Source organism: Amblyomma maculatum, unplaced genomic scaffold (genome assembly GCF_055883805.1).
Source record: "Amblyomma maculatum isolate TAMU_Amacu unplaced genomic scaffold, ASM5588380v1 scaffold_22, whole genome shotgun sequence".
Classification (NCBI taxonomy): domain Eukaryota; kingdom Metazoa; phylum Arthropoda; class Arachnida; order Ixodida; family Ixodidae; genus Amblyomma; species Amblyomma maculatum.
The window spans coordinates 2,788,361-2,803,521 of NW_028146747.1; the positions used below are offsets into that span (position 1 = coordinate 2,788,361).

The window sequence follows — 15,161 nt, forward strand, 5'->3', positions numbered from 1 at the left end:
CAGTGTTAAAAGACAACACTTATAGCACCCAAATAGCCCTACTGTGCTGATCTTTGGCCGGGTTGCCTTTTCAACATTGTTTTCTTCGCGCTTCACTCAAATGCACAACGGTAGTGACACGTAATCGCAGATTTAAGATGCTGAATGCGTTTTTGTCAATTCTCATAATGAAGTCGCGTCTGCGTGATGTGTGCGCTTGCTCTGCCTACCGTCTTTGCGCAAGCTCATATATTCCTTTCTGCTATCTGTTTCAAAATCCTGCAGACTAGTTGGTTTGTGAATCGTCGTATGCCTCTCCTATATATCTGTGTCTGCGTTTCCGCTACTTTCTTCTAACATCTCAGCTACACAGTAAGCTCCTACATCCTTTAGCAAAAAGAACAAAGCTGCGAGGCAAATTTTATGTGCTAATGGCAAACCGTTAAGCTGACGTTTTAGACCTTGATCAGAAATCTGTCAGACTGTGTGTGCTTTCGAGATTTCTGCTTAGCAGCATTGTGGGAGGGCTCTATGCTGTGTACGAGTTCAGAAATAGGCCTGAGTTTAGTAAATATTTTTGTTTTTACAATTAAATAATATATTTTAAACCGTAGAAAATACATATCATGCGGGAAGTTTGGTATTGTTACCATTGGCCCAATACGTTTAGCCAACTGTAGACGTTTTGCCAGCAACGAGGTGAACACCTCGTGTAGGGTAGGATTGTGAATCTTGGGAGCTTTCATGTAATGGGGTTCCTAAAGTATCAGCTTGCTAGTCGCCTATGGTATGACTGGTCCCTTTTCTTTTTATTTAAACGGTGTTCAAACAGTCTTTGGCCAAAGCGGGTGCTTTGTATCTGCGACTGTGTGACTTTAATGCTGGAGTCAAGTGCTTTCCCTTGGCAGTGCTTGTTTGTTTCAGTACGCTAGGGTCTACGCAAAAGCAAGACTAAAAATTAAGCATCCCGGACCGTGCACGGAAGTATAGGGGGCATAAACGAAATAAAGAAAGAGATAAATGGATGGCCCTTAAGAATTGTGCACATCAAAAAATAAGAATAAAGGAAAAAGCAAACAAGGAAAGAAAAAACAAAATGTCAGAAAAAGAAATGTGAATGATAAAATAGCTGCCTTGCTCAGTTGGTATAGAGATTTGTAGTATATTTGCTCTAAACAACAGTAATCACATAAGAGTAAATAGGGTGCAGCATGTCCTCTTAGTTCGTGGAAGCGGTGTCTTGTGGTAGAGCATCCGCCAAGTATTCGGGAGGCACCCGGTTCGCTCTTTGGTGTTGCCTGGTACCCACTGGTTTAAAAGGGGAACAAGATTTCCCCCTTGGAAATTCCTGGAAAAAGGATGAACCAAGGCGTCTCTCATAGCCTGAGTCGCTTTGGGATGTTCAACCCCATAAACCAAACTAAATACCGAAGGCCGGTTACGGAAGTTTATTTTCAATACAAACATGCGGATCTCTAGCAATTATCAAGATTTTAGCCTATGCTGTAATGCTTGTTAACTGCCAACCTTGAAGCGCCCGGGCAGCTTTTGAGGCTCCCGCTATTCATAACTACTTGAAATAAACATTATTTCTGGAGAGAATATGACGGTGTTGCCAATAGTATAGCACTACATGTTTTTAGCGGAGCGGTGAAAATCTAACGCAGGGCTTGGATCGAATACCGCGCCCTTAAAGGGAGAGCGCTAGAGGACAAGCTACTCCCTTTTTGCTCTTATATAGAGTAACCTTTGTTTAGAGTGTAGGAGGTCGTGGGAGCACTTGATTAAAAATGCCCGCGCCCGCTGTGCTATCTCGAAGAGGTCTAGCCTCCGTAGCTACAAGTTCCATTAACCGGATTGCTATAAAAGTTTCTGTAACTAAATCTAATAAGATAACTACTCATATCCCCAGCCCTTTACTTTTGTGTTGTCGATGCTATTGAGGCTAATTTTATTTCTACTGGCTAAATAAAGGACATGGACGGCCCGCTGCTTTTAAGGTACTGGGAATTAAATTGTATTGATGTATGTGATTTATTAATTTGAATTTTGCGTTATTCTTTTGAGGGATTTATTATCTGTTTAGAGTATCGAATAATGTCAGTGAAATTAAGAATAGGACAGTATGGAGCTTGTGATCACTCGTATTTAGTGATAAAATTAGGCTGATGGCGTGGGTTTGTAGAAAAATTGGGTATAATCGGAAGTACGGTTCATTGAATGGGGCTGTGCTGGGGTGCTTTTCCCAGGCTGGAAAACATTGAATTTGCAGAACCGCGAATGTGCAGTGCCGCATTTGGAAATCCTGATGCACACTGGCTGCCATACTTGATATACGCCATCATTTTAAACGCTTATCAGCTCGTGATAGCACTGTCCTATTTTTTCGCACGTGAAAGGGAACTAATGATGGCACTATTTACACAAGCAACGCGAACCTTATTATGACCGAAATTCAGGAAAGACGGCTGCAGGTAGATATTCAGCCATCCAGGTATGGCGAATGCATGAGCCAGACGCAATCTTCATGCTTCATACTTGCTCGCTGTGTTTCAAACTTAGCCCCATGTATCGAAAACAGTAGCAGTACCTGAGGTCTTCGCCCTGCATTTGGTATAATCCGGCTGCTGCTGCTGATGATGATAGAAAACAGTTTCGTTGGTATGGGTGTTATACTATCTCACAAAATCGTCTTGAAACAGCGGGAAACATGACGCGAGAGAACGCCCTGGAACAAATTGACGTTGTATGTAGTTTTTGCGGTATACTTTTGAGCGCTGTTTCTGAGATATGTTTACTTCGAATGAAGGCAAACAAGTCTCATTGGGTTTCCCGCAGTTTACCATAATCGAAACGGTCGTCACCACCATTGTGGACACATGGCCAGAGAAGCTTCAGCACAGGAAACCTCTGGTCCTCCTTGGAGTCTGCACGACGTTGTTTCTTGGCGGTCTCGTCATCTGCACAAACGTGAGCACGCTGGGGAGGGTTTTATTCGGCGCAGGTGAATGGCACTGCACAAATGTCAAGTTTAGTTAAGTCTGAGCATGAAATGGTCAAAAATAGTCTGATCGAGTCACCAGCAAAGCATAAAACCGTCACAGGACACCACCAGTCCACTTTGTACATGTATTCCATGGTGTTGTCTAAAACAAGCTTAGTATAAAATTATTAGCTTAGAGAAAGCTGCCGACAAAACTGTAGTCTAGAGAAGTTTGCTTAGAGAAAGTACATCGACAAATGTACATGCTGTGGTACTAAGTAAGCTCACTGGAGTGTGGGGTGGATGGTGACAGACAGCTTATACTCCTAGTAGCGAAGCGCTGTTAAGCTGAACCCAGCACACATATTGTCTTGCATTTTTTAAGGTGAATTCATTTCAAGGCTCTTGGAACTGTGCGTGAGTGTTGTGCGCGAGATCTGTCATATTCCGTGAGATTCCGCAAGGTGTGTTTTTGTCTAGTGTTCCTGCCATCTGCAATCCCACATTTGTACGCGCGCCAAGGATCGCGACAGGAGTGATGGCTATCATTCAAAGTCACGCTTGCTGGAGAAAGTGCAACAGATACTGCACCTTTCGTTTCCTGTTAGCCAATTATAATGATATGCAATGAACGCGGATGAGAGGCAAATAGGAGAAGGGTAGGCTTTCGCCATTCTCCTCTTAAGAGACATCTAGGAGACCTTCTAATTTTTTTCTGAGGGATACGCGAAAGAAAAGATCAAGTGAAGCAGCATTATAATGAACGAAATGCAAAATTACACCATGTGCTTCATTAAAGCTAAATAAGGTGGTGCCCTTTTGTGGTTTATTGACGTCGATAATTTCGTGAATGAGGTTTCAGATACCACCGTTAAGGCGAAAGCGTGTTTGTGATCTCGTGCCCTCAGAAAGTGGCTGCATAACTTTTCGGTTTATTTGCGTCGTTACTAGTTACGATAAAGAATGTGAGGGTCTCTTAGATGTCTCCTAAGAGGAGAATGGCGAGAGCCTACAAGCCTACCCTCCGTGTCCTATCATTTTCCTCTTATCGGTGTTCGTTGCAGTGCTACATATTGTTACGTACTCGGTACGTAGCGGGGTGTTTATTTTAGTCTAGGCCCTGAGAGTGCCCAAGGCAAGCCAGCTTCTGCTTCCTCTTCTTCACTCTGCAGCTTTTTCTTCCTTCTCTTAACGCTCCAAAGCGCTTGACACTTCCCCCTTCGCGGACGAATCCCCACGGGCCGGCAGTTCAAGTAACGTGCCGAGGATGGAACCTTTTTGGCCGAGCGGCATGTACCATCTGGATTCTGCGCGAGCATCGACCACTATCTGTGCGGCGTGATATCACATAATTCACGACACTCTGGCGCTCCAGAACGACAAAAGGTCCGCTGCAGTGAAACAGCAGCTTCTGGGATAAACCACGCTTGCGCAGCGCCGTCCACAGCAACACTAAATCACCGGACACATAGCAAACATGTAGGCGTCTGTTCTCATGACGCTCCTTCAAACGCTCCTGAGTCCACTATGCATAGGCGGGCAATGCGGCGAGCTTCTTCGGCTCAACATAGTGGCAGCGATAGAAGGCTCGTTGTGGACGGAGAAAGGAAGGATGGTATCGAGACAGCATCGGGGAACTCGAGCATAACGAAGGTAAAACGAACTGTAGCCAGTCGTCTCATGCTGCGCAGTGTTATACGCGTATGTAATGAAAGGGAGGATGTCATCCCAGTTCTTGTGATCAGAGTCCACATACATCGCCAACATAGTGGTCAGAGTGCGGTTGATCCGTTCAACAAGCCTATTCATTTGATGGTGCTACGGCGCTGAATGACGGTAATCGCAGGCACAGAGACGAATGAGTTCTTCAATTACTTCAGCTGTAAACTGGCACCCACGGTCACTGATCAGAACTCGAGCAGGGCCATGTCCCAACAGATAAGGACACTTCGGAAGCAGTAGCTGAGGTTAAGGCGGCTGTTTCTGAATATTGTCACAGAAGCCAGTAGAACTGGGTAGGCACGTTTACTTGCATCTACACAAAAACACCGTTAAAAGAAGGCATGGCAGGCTAACCGACTGGCCAGCGAGCACCGCTAGCGAAGAGAGCGCGTGCCAGTCTCCCGAGCTTGCCACATGGCGGTGCCAGTAATAACATTGCGGCATTGCCCCTCCCGGTGGAAAAGGCATCGTCCCGATGCCGAGTGGCGAGGTCAAGCAGAACCGTAGTCGGTGAGGATGTCGCGTCCGCATAAGCAGTCACAGGAAGCAAAAACAAAAGACACATGCAGCTTGACCTAGCGGCAGTAGAAGGGCTTCATCCTGGCGACGTATACGACTCCTGATTGTGCTTGCCGTCGGGAGGAGCGAGCAGTTCCTTGCTGGATCACATCGTTGGTGATGTTGTTGAGTTTGCGCAGTACTTCGTACGGGCGGAAGTAGCGGCGCAGAAGCTTCTCGGAGCGACCCCGCTGGCGAACAGGTGTCCACACGCAAACCTGATCGCCAGGGTTGTAAATGATCGTCCTGTGATGAAGGTTATAATTTTAATCATTTTTAGCTTCATGTGTCCGGACTCTCAGTCTAGCCAGCTGGCGAGCGGCCTCACACGCTGCACGAATTGGTCAGCACCGGCAATCTATGGGTGGGCAACATCTGGCAGTAGCATTGCGTCCAGCATGGTGACGGCTTCGCGACCGTACACCAAACGAAACGGTGTGAAGCGGGTCGCTTCCTGGACTGCGGTGTTATACGCAAATGTTGCATACGGTACTATCTGGTCCCAGTTCTTATCGGCTTCGTCGACGTATATAGAAAGCATATCGGTGATGGTCTTATTGAGCCGTTCAGTAAGGCCATTCGTCTGAGGATGGAAAGCTGTTGTTCTGCGATGACAAGTGCCACTGAGCCGCATCATTTCCTGGGTTAGAGCTGAAGTAAATGCTGTGCCTCTGTTAGTTAAAACGATCGCAAGGGCACCGTGATAAAGGACTAGAATAAAGATGAAAAATTTCGCAATATAAGTAGAGGTGCCGCTGGGAAGAGCTTTCGTTTCACAATAGCGAGTAAGATAATCAGTGGCGACTATAATGGACCAGTTGTCCAATGATGACGTAAGAAATGGCCCGAGCAAGTCAATACCGACTTGGTGAAAAGGTACTCGGGGAGGAACAATAGGCTGCAGCAGGCCGGCCGGTTTGATAGGTGGTGTCTTCCGACGTTGGCAATCACGGCACGTCTTAACATAGCGCTGAACAATAGCGGCAAGCTTGGGCTAGTAATACTTTTGTCGTACTCGTGCCAAGGTGCGAGAAAAACCGAGATGTCCGGCAGAGAGCTCGTCGTGGCATGCCTGCAAAGCGTAGGTATGGAGCGGCGTTGGGACCACCAGCAGATACTGAATGTCTGTGGAAGCGTAGTTTTTCTTGTAGAGGACGCCGTCACGCAAGCAGAACGACGACAGGTCACGCTTGAAAAGGCGAGGCGGCGATGAGGCGGTTCCCACGAGGTAATCGATGAGGGGCCGGAGTTAGGTGTCGTCTCGCTGCTATTTTGCGAGATCTGGCATCGTGAGAGCGCCGAGAAACACGGAGACATTTGTTTCAACTGAAGAACACGGGATAGGGTCTTTGGGATAGACAGTCAGCCTCACTGTGTTTCTTGCCGGACTTGTACACAATAGTGACGTCAAACTTCTGTAAGCGGAGACTTCAGCGGGCTAACCGGCCTGAAGGATCTGTAAGGTTCGCTAGCCAACAGAGTGAGTGGTGGTCGCTGACCACTCTAAACGGCCCACCATACAAATACAGCCGAAATTTTGTTACTGCCGACACAATTGCAAGCACTCCTTTTCATTAGTAGAATAATTCGCTTCGAAACGAGACAGGGTGCATCTTGCCACAGAAAGAGAACTGCACCGAGGCTAAGGTTAGTGGCGTCGGAATGTTAGTTCTGTGTAGGCCTCCTCGTTGAAGTGGCCAAGTACGGGCGTTGTTTGGAGGCGCTTGCAAAGCACCTCGAAGGCCCATTGCTGCTCGTCGGCCCAGATGAAAGGCTGGTCGTCCTTTGTTAGACGAGACAGTGGTTCCGCTATCTAGGAGAAGACGTGCACAAATCGTCTGTAATATCCACAGATGCTCAAAACCCGACGCACGGAACGTCTATCAGTGGGTGTCGGAAAAGCAACTACGACAGCCGTGTTCTCTGGACCGGGGTTAATGCCCTCAGCGCTCGCGACGTTGTCCAGAAACTTGAGCTGTTGGATTGCAAAGTGGCATTTTTCTGGTTTTAGTGAGAGCCCGGCCACGCGGATGGCATTAAGCACGCCGTCAAACGCTTCAGGTGCTCCTCGTAGGTCGCAGAGAAAATGACAACGTCGTCAAGGTAGACGAGGCACGTCTGCCATTTCAGGCCGGCTAGGACAGTGTCCATAATTCTTTGAAAGGTTGCTGGAGCGGAACACAAACCGAAGGGAAGCACCTTAAATGCGTACAGTCCGTCAGGAGTAATGAACGTGGTCTTCTCTCGATCACGTTCATCGACTTCGATCTGCCAGTACCCACTGCGTAGATAGAGCGATCAAAAGTATCGGGCGAGGCGGAGTCGGTCGAACGAGTCGTCAATTCGGGGCAATGGGTAGACGTCCTTTTTTGTAATTTTGTTGAGCCTCCTATAGTCGACGCAGAATCTGACTGTTCCGTCCTTTTTAGCGACCCGCATAACTGGCGAGTTCTTTACAGCATGCTCAATTTTCTCCATGTTATACTTTCTTATATCGGCCACCTTGCGCTTAAAGCAATAAAGAAGAAATTGGGCATAAGCAAAAACCAGATGTATGCGATAAAGGACAAGGCGGGCAACGTCATCACGAATATGGACAAGATAGTCAAAGTAGCTGAGGAGTTCTATACAGATCTCTACAGTAGCCAAAGCAGTCAGGACCGTAACCAGATTAGCGGCAGGGAAAAACAGTCAGACGTTCCACCAGTGACGAAGGACGAGGTCAAGAAAGTATTAAGAACTATGAAAAGGGGGGAATCGGCTGGAGAGGATCAGATAACTACAGATTTGCTAAAAGACGGGGGGGGGGGGGGGGAGGGATATCGGGATATCGTGCTAAAAAAACGCCACCCTGTATACGCAGTGCCTGCTGTCATCAACTTTACCAGAACCATGGAAGATTGCAAACATTATCCTCATTCATAAGAAAGGGGACTCTAAGTACCTTAAAAATTAGAGACCAATCAGCCTACTGTCTGTTACGTATAAGGTATTTACTAAGGCAATCGCTAATAGAATTAGGACAACCTTAGACTGCAATCAAGCAAAGGATCAAGCAGGTTTTCGGAAACGACACTCTACTATCGATCATATCCATACCATCAATCAGGTTATAGAAAAATGCTCGGAATATAATCTGCCCTTATGCATAGCATTCATTAATTACGAAAAAGCATCTGACTCAGTTAAAACATCGGCGGTGATGTAGGCATTGCGAAATCAGCGGGTAGACGAGCCGTACGTGAAAGTGCTGGAAGATATATATAGTGGCTGCACAGCAAGCATAGTTCTGCACAAAGAAAGTAACAAAATTCCCATAAAAAAAGGTGTTAGGCAAGGAGACACAATCTCCCCAGTACTACTCACAGCTTGCTTAGAGGAAGTATTCAGAGACTTGGAATGGGAGCAGTTAGGGATAAGGGTAGATGTAGAATACCTCAGTAATCTGCGATTTGCTGATGACATTGCCTTGCTAAGCAACTCGGGGAATGAAGTGCAAATAACGATTGATGACCTAGGCAGGAAAAGTAGAAAGATAGGCTTGAAAATCAGTATGCAGAAGACTAAGGTAATTGTCAACAGCCTCGGGAAGGAACAGCAGTTTACATTAGGTAGCGAAGTACTGGAAGTAGTAGGCGAATATGTCTACTTAGGACGGGTAGTAACCGCAGATGAGGACCATGAAAAGGAAATAAGAAGAATAAGATTGGGATGGATCGCATTTGGCAAGCACTCGGAGATTATGACTAGCAGCTTACCGGTATCGCTCAAGATTAATGTATACAACAGTTGCATCTTGCCTGTACTCACCTATGGGGTTGAAACGTGGAGGCTAACCAAGAGAGTTCTACTTAAGTAGGACAACCCAGAGGGCTATGGAACGAAAAATGGTAGGGGTAACATTAAGATATAGGAAGCGTGCAGAGTGAGTCAGAGAAATAACTCAAGTTACCGACATTCGAGTGGAAATTTAGAAGAAGAAATGGACATGGGCAGGACATGTAGTGCGAAGAGAGGATAACCGATGGTCGCTGAGGGGAACAAACTGGATTCTAAGGGAAGGAAAGCGTAGCAGGGGGTGGCAGAAAGTTAGGTGGGCGGATAAGATTAAGAAGTTTGCAGGGGTCAAGTGGATGCAGCTAGCACAGAACTGGGTTAAGTGGAGAAATGTGGGAGAGGCCTTCGCCCTGCAGTGGGTATAGTCAGGCTGATGATGATGATGACGATGAAAATTGTTCCCGTGTGCGGTGAAGGGTCCGGGTGACACTCAAGTGGCCAGACGTGGCATTTTCATGCATTATTTAAGAACAGAAATGCGGAGATTTTCCGGCACAATGAGGAAGTATCTTAAAGCAGCTTGAACACAGGACTAAAGAACAGGAGACGACACAAGCGCTTTCTAACAACTGAATTTTTATTCGTAGAAAGGTATAGTAATATAGGAACCAAACATAGATAAAATCAAGACGAGACACGTGAAACCACCGCGATGCCCTTTAAAATCACTATGCGTGCGCGAAGTGAGGATTGACAGGTTTACGTCCAACGGACCGGTGTTTGTATTTGATCTCGGGTATCACCTGCGCTAAGTGACATTTTTCTTAGCTGTATGGACATGACTTTGCAAGAGGATCCGAAGGGCACAGCTGTGAAAGTGTTTTGCTATGTCGATGACTCTGTTGTGTTTTTGAACCAAGAATCCCCGGGAGTGTCACTGATGTAATTAAGATTTTCAAAGAGAGGGGCCAGGGCTAGTTTTCTATTTTGAGCTACCGGACTCTGGTTCTATACGATATCTTGATTTGAAGGTCACATGCCATGAGACAGGGGTGTGTTGAGAGTATAACCCAAGAACAGCTAAGCTACAGTTCAGGACATTCAAAGTTGGTAAGGCAGGCATATCGACTTCCTGTCTCAAGGCTTCATTGGTGAAGTCGTGCTCCCATAGGCTTGAGACCAGCTTCCAGGAGCAAGTAAAAGGCTTAGAGACGCTGGGTTTCCGGATGTTGCGTAGGCACAAGTATCGGAAAGGTTAATGAATAGGGGTTTAAATCTTGCAAAACAGTCTGATAAAGTTAGAGAGCAAGCAAGAATAGTGGGGATTCCGTACTTACACGGAATTTCACACCGTTCGAAAAAGGTTGGAGCAAGATGCGGTTTAAAAGTACTTTTCACAGCTAAAACTAAGCTGGGCAACATCTGTAGTGCAGTTTGGAGGAAGCTGGATTCCCAAGGCGCCCAGGCGAGGATGAAGTGCACGGTATCGGACAGAAAACCGCTGATCGACTGCGGCACGGCTGTGGTATATTCCATCCTGCTTTCATGCGGTAATTCGTACATTGGCCAGACAGGCCGATGTATTAATGAGCGCTTGTTTAAACACCGCAGATCAGTAAAAGGAGCTGTGTCATCCAACCTTGCCGCTCACTGCCGTGAGTGTAAAGATTGTTAACCCAATTTGGACAGGACCAATATCGTGTTCAGTCACCCTGATCGGATATGCAGAGAGCTGGTCGAGGCGTTTCCGGTAAGTAAAGAGTCTGGTGCGTGCGTAGCTACACCTTCCGTTAATCTTGAAGAAAAAGAGATTCACGCTTTCGGTGAATATTTGGCGACGAGGTGTTAGCGGGTGTTTGTCATGTGGGAGATGGATAGTTTTGTTAGTTGTGTTGATGTGTTCAATCCTCACTTTGCGCACGCGTACTGATTTTAAAGGGCATCGCGGTGCTTTCACGTGTCTCGTCTTGATTTTATCTGTTTTTGGTTCCGTTTTTATGAATAAAAATTCAGTTGTTAGAAAGCCCTTGTGTTGTCGCCTGTTCTTTTGTCCTGTGTTTCAAGCCTGCTTTAGGATGAATACAATCCAACTCGCCCAGTTTTCTATACTCGTGTACAATGAGGAAAAAGCTTGCACCTCCGTAGCTGAAATTCCTGTGGCACGAAAGCAGAAACGCGTATCTCTTGAAGCGGCGCCAAAGTCTGATCGTAGTGTTGTTCTGTGCGGAACAGTTGAGAATCAGGAAAAGTTGCTGAAATAGGTGCCAGGTAATCATCAAATTTGTCACTACCACTTGATGAAAGCGGCAAGCGTGAGAGACAGTCAGCATCAGCGCGTTGACGGCCTCTTTTGTATGCCACTGTGAAGTTAAACTCTTGAAAATGCAAAGCCCATCGCGCAAGCCGGCCGCAAGGGTCACAGAGATTTACAAGGCAACAGAGCGAATCATGGTCAATGACGACGGTGACAGCATTTCCATAGAGGTGGGAATGAAATCACTGCACCGCGGAAATGACTGTTCAGTAACGGTGTTGTTACGTTCCGACTTGCTCAACGAACGATTAGCATATGGCATCACATGCTGGTCGCTGCCATGGCGCTGGATGAGCACAGCGCTAACGCCCACGCCGCTAGCTTCGGTGTGAACTTCGATAACGGCAGAAAGGCAGAAGTGGCGTAGAATAGGTTCCGATATTAGAAGAAATTTGAGATGGCGACAGGCAGAATCACAGTTACCAGTCCAAATGAACGGGGCATCTTTGTGGAAAAGACATGTGACAGGGTAGGCGACGTAAGCGAATCTGGGCACTAAACGCCGAAATTAGGAATATAGTCCTAAAAAGCTCATCTCCTTCACCTATTTCGGCGCTGTAAAGTTGGTTACAGCCTCAATCTTCCGAGGATCCGGCCGAACACCATCCGTATCAACCAAGTGACTGAAAAAAATTGTCTGGCGTTCGCCAAAGTGGCATTTCTTAGAGTTGAGGACGAGGCCTGCTTTCTCAATGCAGTCAAGAACGATGAGGAGGCGACTGTTGTGCTTCTGAGTTGATACTGCCGAACGTAACAACGTCGTCCAAATAGCACAGTTTCCACTTGAGTCCACGCAAAATTGTGTCCATGAATCGTTCAAGCGTGGAACGCGATTTGCACAATCGAAAGGGCATCACGTTGAACTCGTAAAACCCATAGGTTGTGAGACACCCTATGAATATAGGGTACAACCGCCAGTCGGATCTTTTCACAGGGTGTCTTACAACCTCAAGAATGTTGCCAATCGCTACGGCGTGCCGGTGGTTTTCCTGCACCGCGCAAGTTGTCTTCCTTCCCGGGGAAAAGTGCGTGCGAGAATGCACGAAAGGTCACGCCACCCGTTATGGCAGGTGTTCAGTTGGGGTCGTATATGAAATCCCCCTGACATGTGGAAAAGTTTGCATAGGCCAAACGGGCCGTTGTATAAATGAGCAACTGAGGGAGCATCAGCGCATGCTCCGCGGCTACGCCTGATAAGCCGTGCCGGCCTTTGCTGGCTAGAACTAAAGCCTTGAGGTGCAGTCGGGATCAACGGCACGTAAGCTGGCAGAGACTTTTTTTATTGTATGTTCAGATTATAAGTGCATAAGTCTATCAAATTTTATAAAAATGAAAGTTGCTGGCACGTGCGCTGTAACCAATGGCATGGAACTATAAATGTTTTTTTTTTCCAGAATAAAGTCGGTCGCGAGTTTGCGCCCGTCTTTGTGCTCTTCTTGTCCGTGTTTTGTTTACACATTTCCATTCCTTCAACATGTATGACCGACACACCCAACAACGTGCGCTTTTAGATATGATTGGTTTACAGGAAAGGAAAGACGCAGTATCTGTCACACATTTTACGGCAATTGTGACTTTGGGCGGTACACCATCGCTCCTGTTGCGTGGCGGGCGTTCCTTGGTGCTCTTTCAAGTGTGGGATGGCAGGAACACTTGACAAGAACACATCTCGCAGAATCTCGCGGTATATGACAGATCTCGAGCATAAATCTCGCGGACAACTCTCGCGCACAGGATTTCGTTGCATGAGCCTAGACATGGCCGGACGGAAGCCGACCGTGGCCTAGAAAGGCTGTCGTTTTAAACATTGGTTGTAAGGGGTAGAGGCTGAAAGCAATGTCGCTAAATACTAAATTTGGTCGGTGTGCACTGATTGGTTAATTAGAAGATAATATCAAACGTCAAATTAGGGGGTCGATATAGCGCGGGGACGTGCAAAATCGATGATAACGTCAGGCTAGAGCGAAAGTCGCCAAAGTTGTAGCAAAAGAAGCACGAGCAAGATGAATAAAAGGTTGCAATAAATTAAAAAGTGATTAATTAAGATAATTATGACAGAATATGCTGAAAACATATGTCAAAGAAAGGAACGCACTAGTGGTGATGTCAGGCCAAATGCGGTTGCCGTGGAGACCGCTGTCGCTGACGTCATAGCACATCCTAGCAACAGCATGACGCCATGAGAGAGGGCGCTGCCGCGATCACTTCGTGGGTTGAGACTATTGGCGCGATGGAAAAAAAACCTAGAGATTTCGAACCCTTTCGCCGGACGCTGCGTTTTGGATGAAAGCGATACGGAGGGGCGTCCATGTGCTGTGCGATGTCAGTTTACGTGAAAAATCCCCAGGTGGTCGAAATTACTCCGTAGCCCTCCACTACGGCGAGTTTATTGGGGGAATGGTGAGGTTATCAGTGGTTTTGCAATAAAATTCAATCATGAGCAATGGCTAGGAGGTTTACATGCTTTGCACGGGCATCGGACAAGTTTACGTTATACCTTACTCTTACCAAACTAAGCGCTGAATATTAGCGTATGATTAATATTTAACCTTACCTTCTTTGTATTGAAAAGTTTAACCTAGCGTAGTCTTAAGGGAAGGGAGGACAGTGGGAGTGAAAAGCACAGACTTACTGGTACATACTTATATGAGTGCTGTGTGTGACGTGTGGATGTGCTGTGGTGAGTGCGTGCCCCACTTCACCCCACGCCTACCACTAGCTATTTTTGGCGGCGAATCTAGAAATATTGACACTTTCTCGCAATTTAGCGCTCGACGGAGGGCAGTACTTAGTGAGCTATGTGCTCTCGTAGTGACGGCTATATTAAAAATTCTATTGCTAAAAGGACAAGAGCAGCGTTGTTATGAACTCTGCAGGCGTTCATAGCAACCGGCTGGCTCAGCATAAATTTGATACAATACTAGCATGAAAGGACAGCATGCTTAGAAAGTGACTAAGTAATATAATGTTTAAAATTAAATTTGGTATAAGTACTGCCTAGGACCATGGATATTTGAAGATATTTGTAATTTATTATTAGTGATTAGTATCCCCTTATCTAATGGTGCCTTATCTTTTCCTTAATGCAAAATGCTGCATTACTTACGTTGCACAAACTTCAACCACAAGTACAAGAAGCTTCTTGTTAAATGCAGAGTAAGGGAGAGAATTTATTTTTAAAATGCTGGGGTTGAGAATTATCATGCAGCAATCTCTTCAAAGGGGTTTTTCACTTATCAAAGCGAAATAAAAATACATGTAAATGTTTGGACACATTCTAGAAGATTTAACTAGTGAAGCACTGAAATGTAAAAAGAATATTTTGTATTGGGATTGCATATCAAATTTTCACAGGCATATTTTAATTCTCTGCGTATGTTTGCTTTTCTGTTATTAGGGTGGAATGTATGTGCTACAACTGATGGACAACTATTGTGCTAGCTTCTCAGCCTTGATAATTGGACTGACAGAAATCATCGTTATAGCATGGGTTTATGGTGAGTAGTGGCAAATCTTTTGTCACAGCATCAATATACTATCACGAACAGTCTCCGGAACGTGCCAAAATGATTCAGAGATCGGCACGTCTCTGAAATATCCCTTCCTACGGCTGTGTGATCATGTTGAACTGTGTGATCATTCGATTAATTTTGCATCTTGCTGCCACATGCATCATGAATCCCCACCCCCCCACCCTCCCCGCCCCAGTAATACAGTTCTTCACATCAAATGCAGCGTACGTCTCCTGCCGACCTACCTTTACCCCTTACAGTACATTTTGCGTCCCCTTGATGAAAGAAAGAGTGCTGTCCAGAAAGCCGTGTATAG

The 15,161-nt window shown here is 46.1% G+C and overlaps 1 protein-coding gene across 3 annotated transcripts in view; it reads left to right on the forward strand.

Moving 5' to 3' along the window:
* The window catches only part of LOC146171485 (sodium- and chloride-dependent glycine transporter 1-like), a 155,423-nt gene that overhangs the window by 127,711 nt on the left and 12,551 nt on the right, over positions 1-15,161 (forward strand). For all 3 annotated transcript variants that reach the window (XM_084586506.1, XM_084586507.1, XM_084586504.1), the window contains exons 11-12: positions 2,818-2,949; positions 14,731-14,830. In XM_084586506.1, the coding sequence (XP_084442632.1) occupies positions 2,818-2,949; positions 14,731-14,830 (232 nt within the window). The remainder of the gene's footprint in view (positions 1-2,817; positions 2,950-14,730; positions 14,831-15,161) is intronic.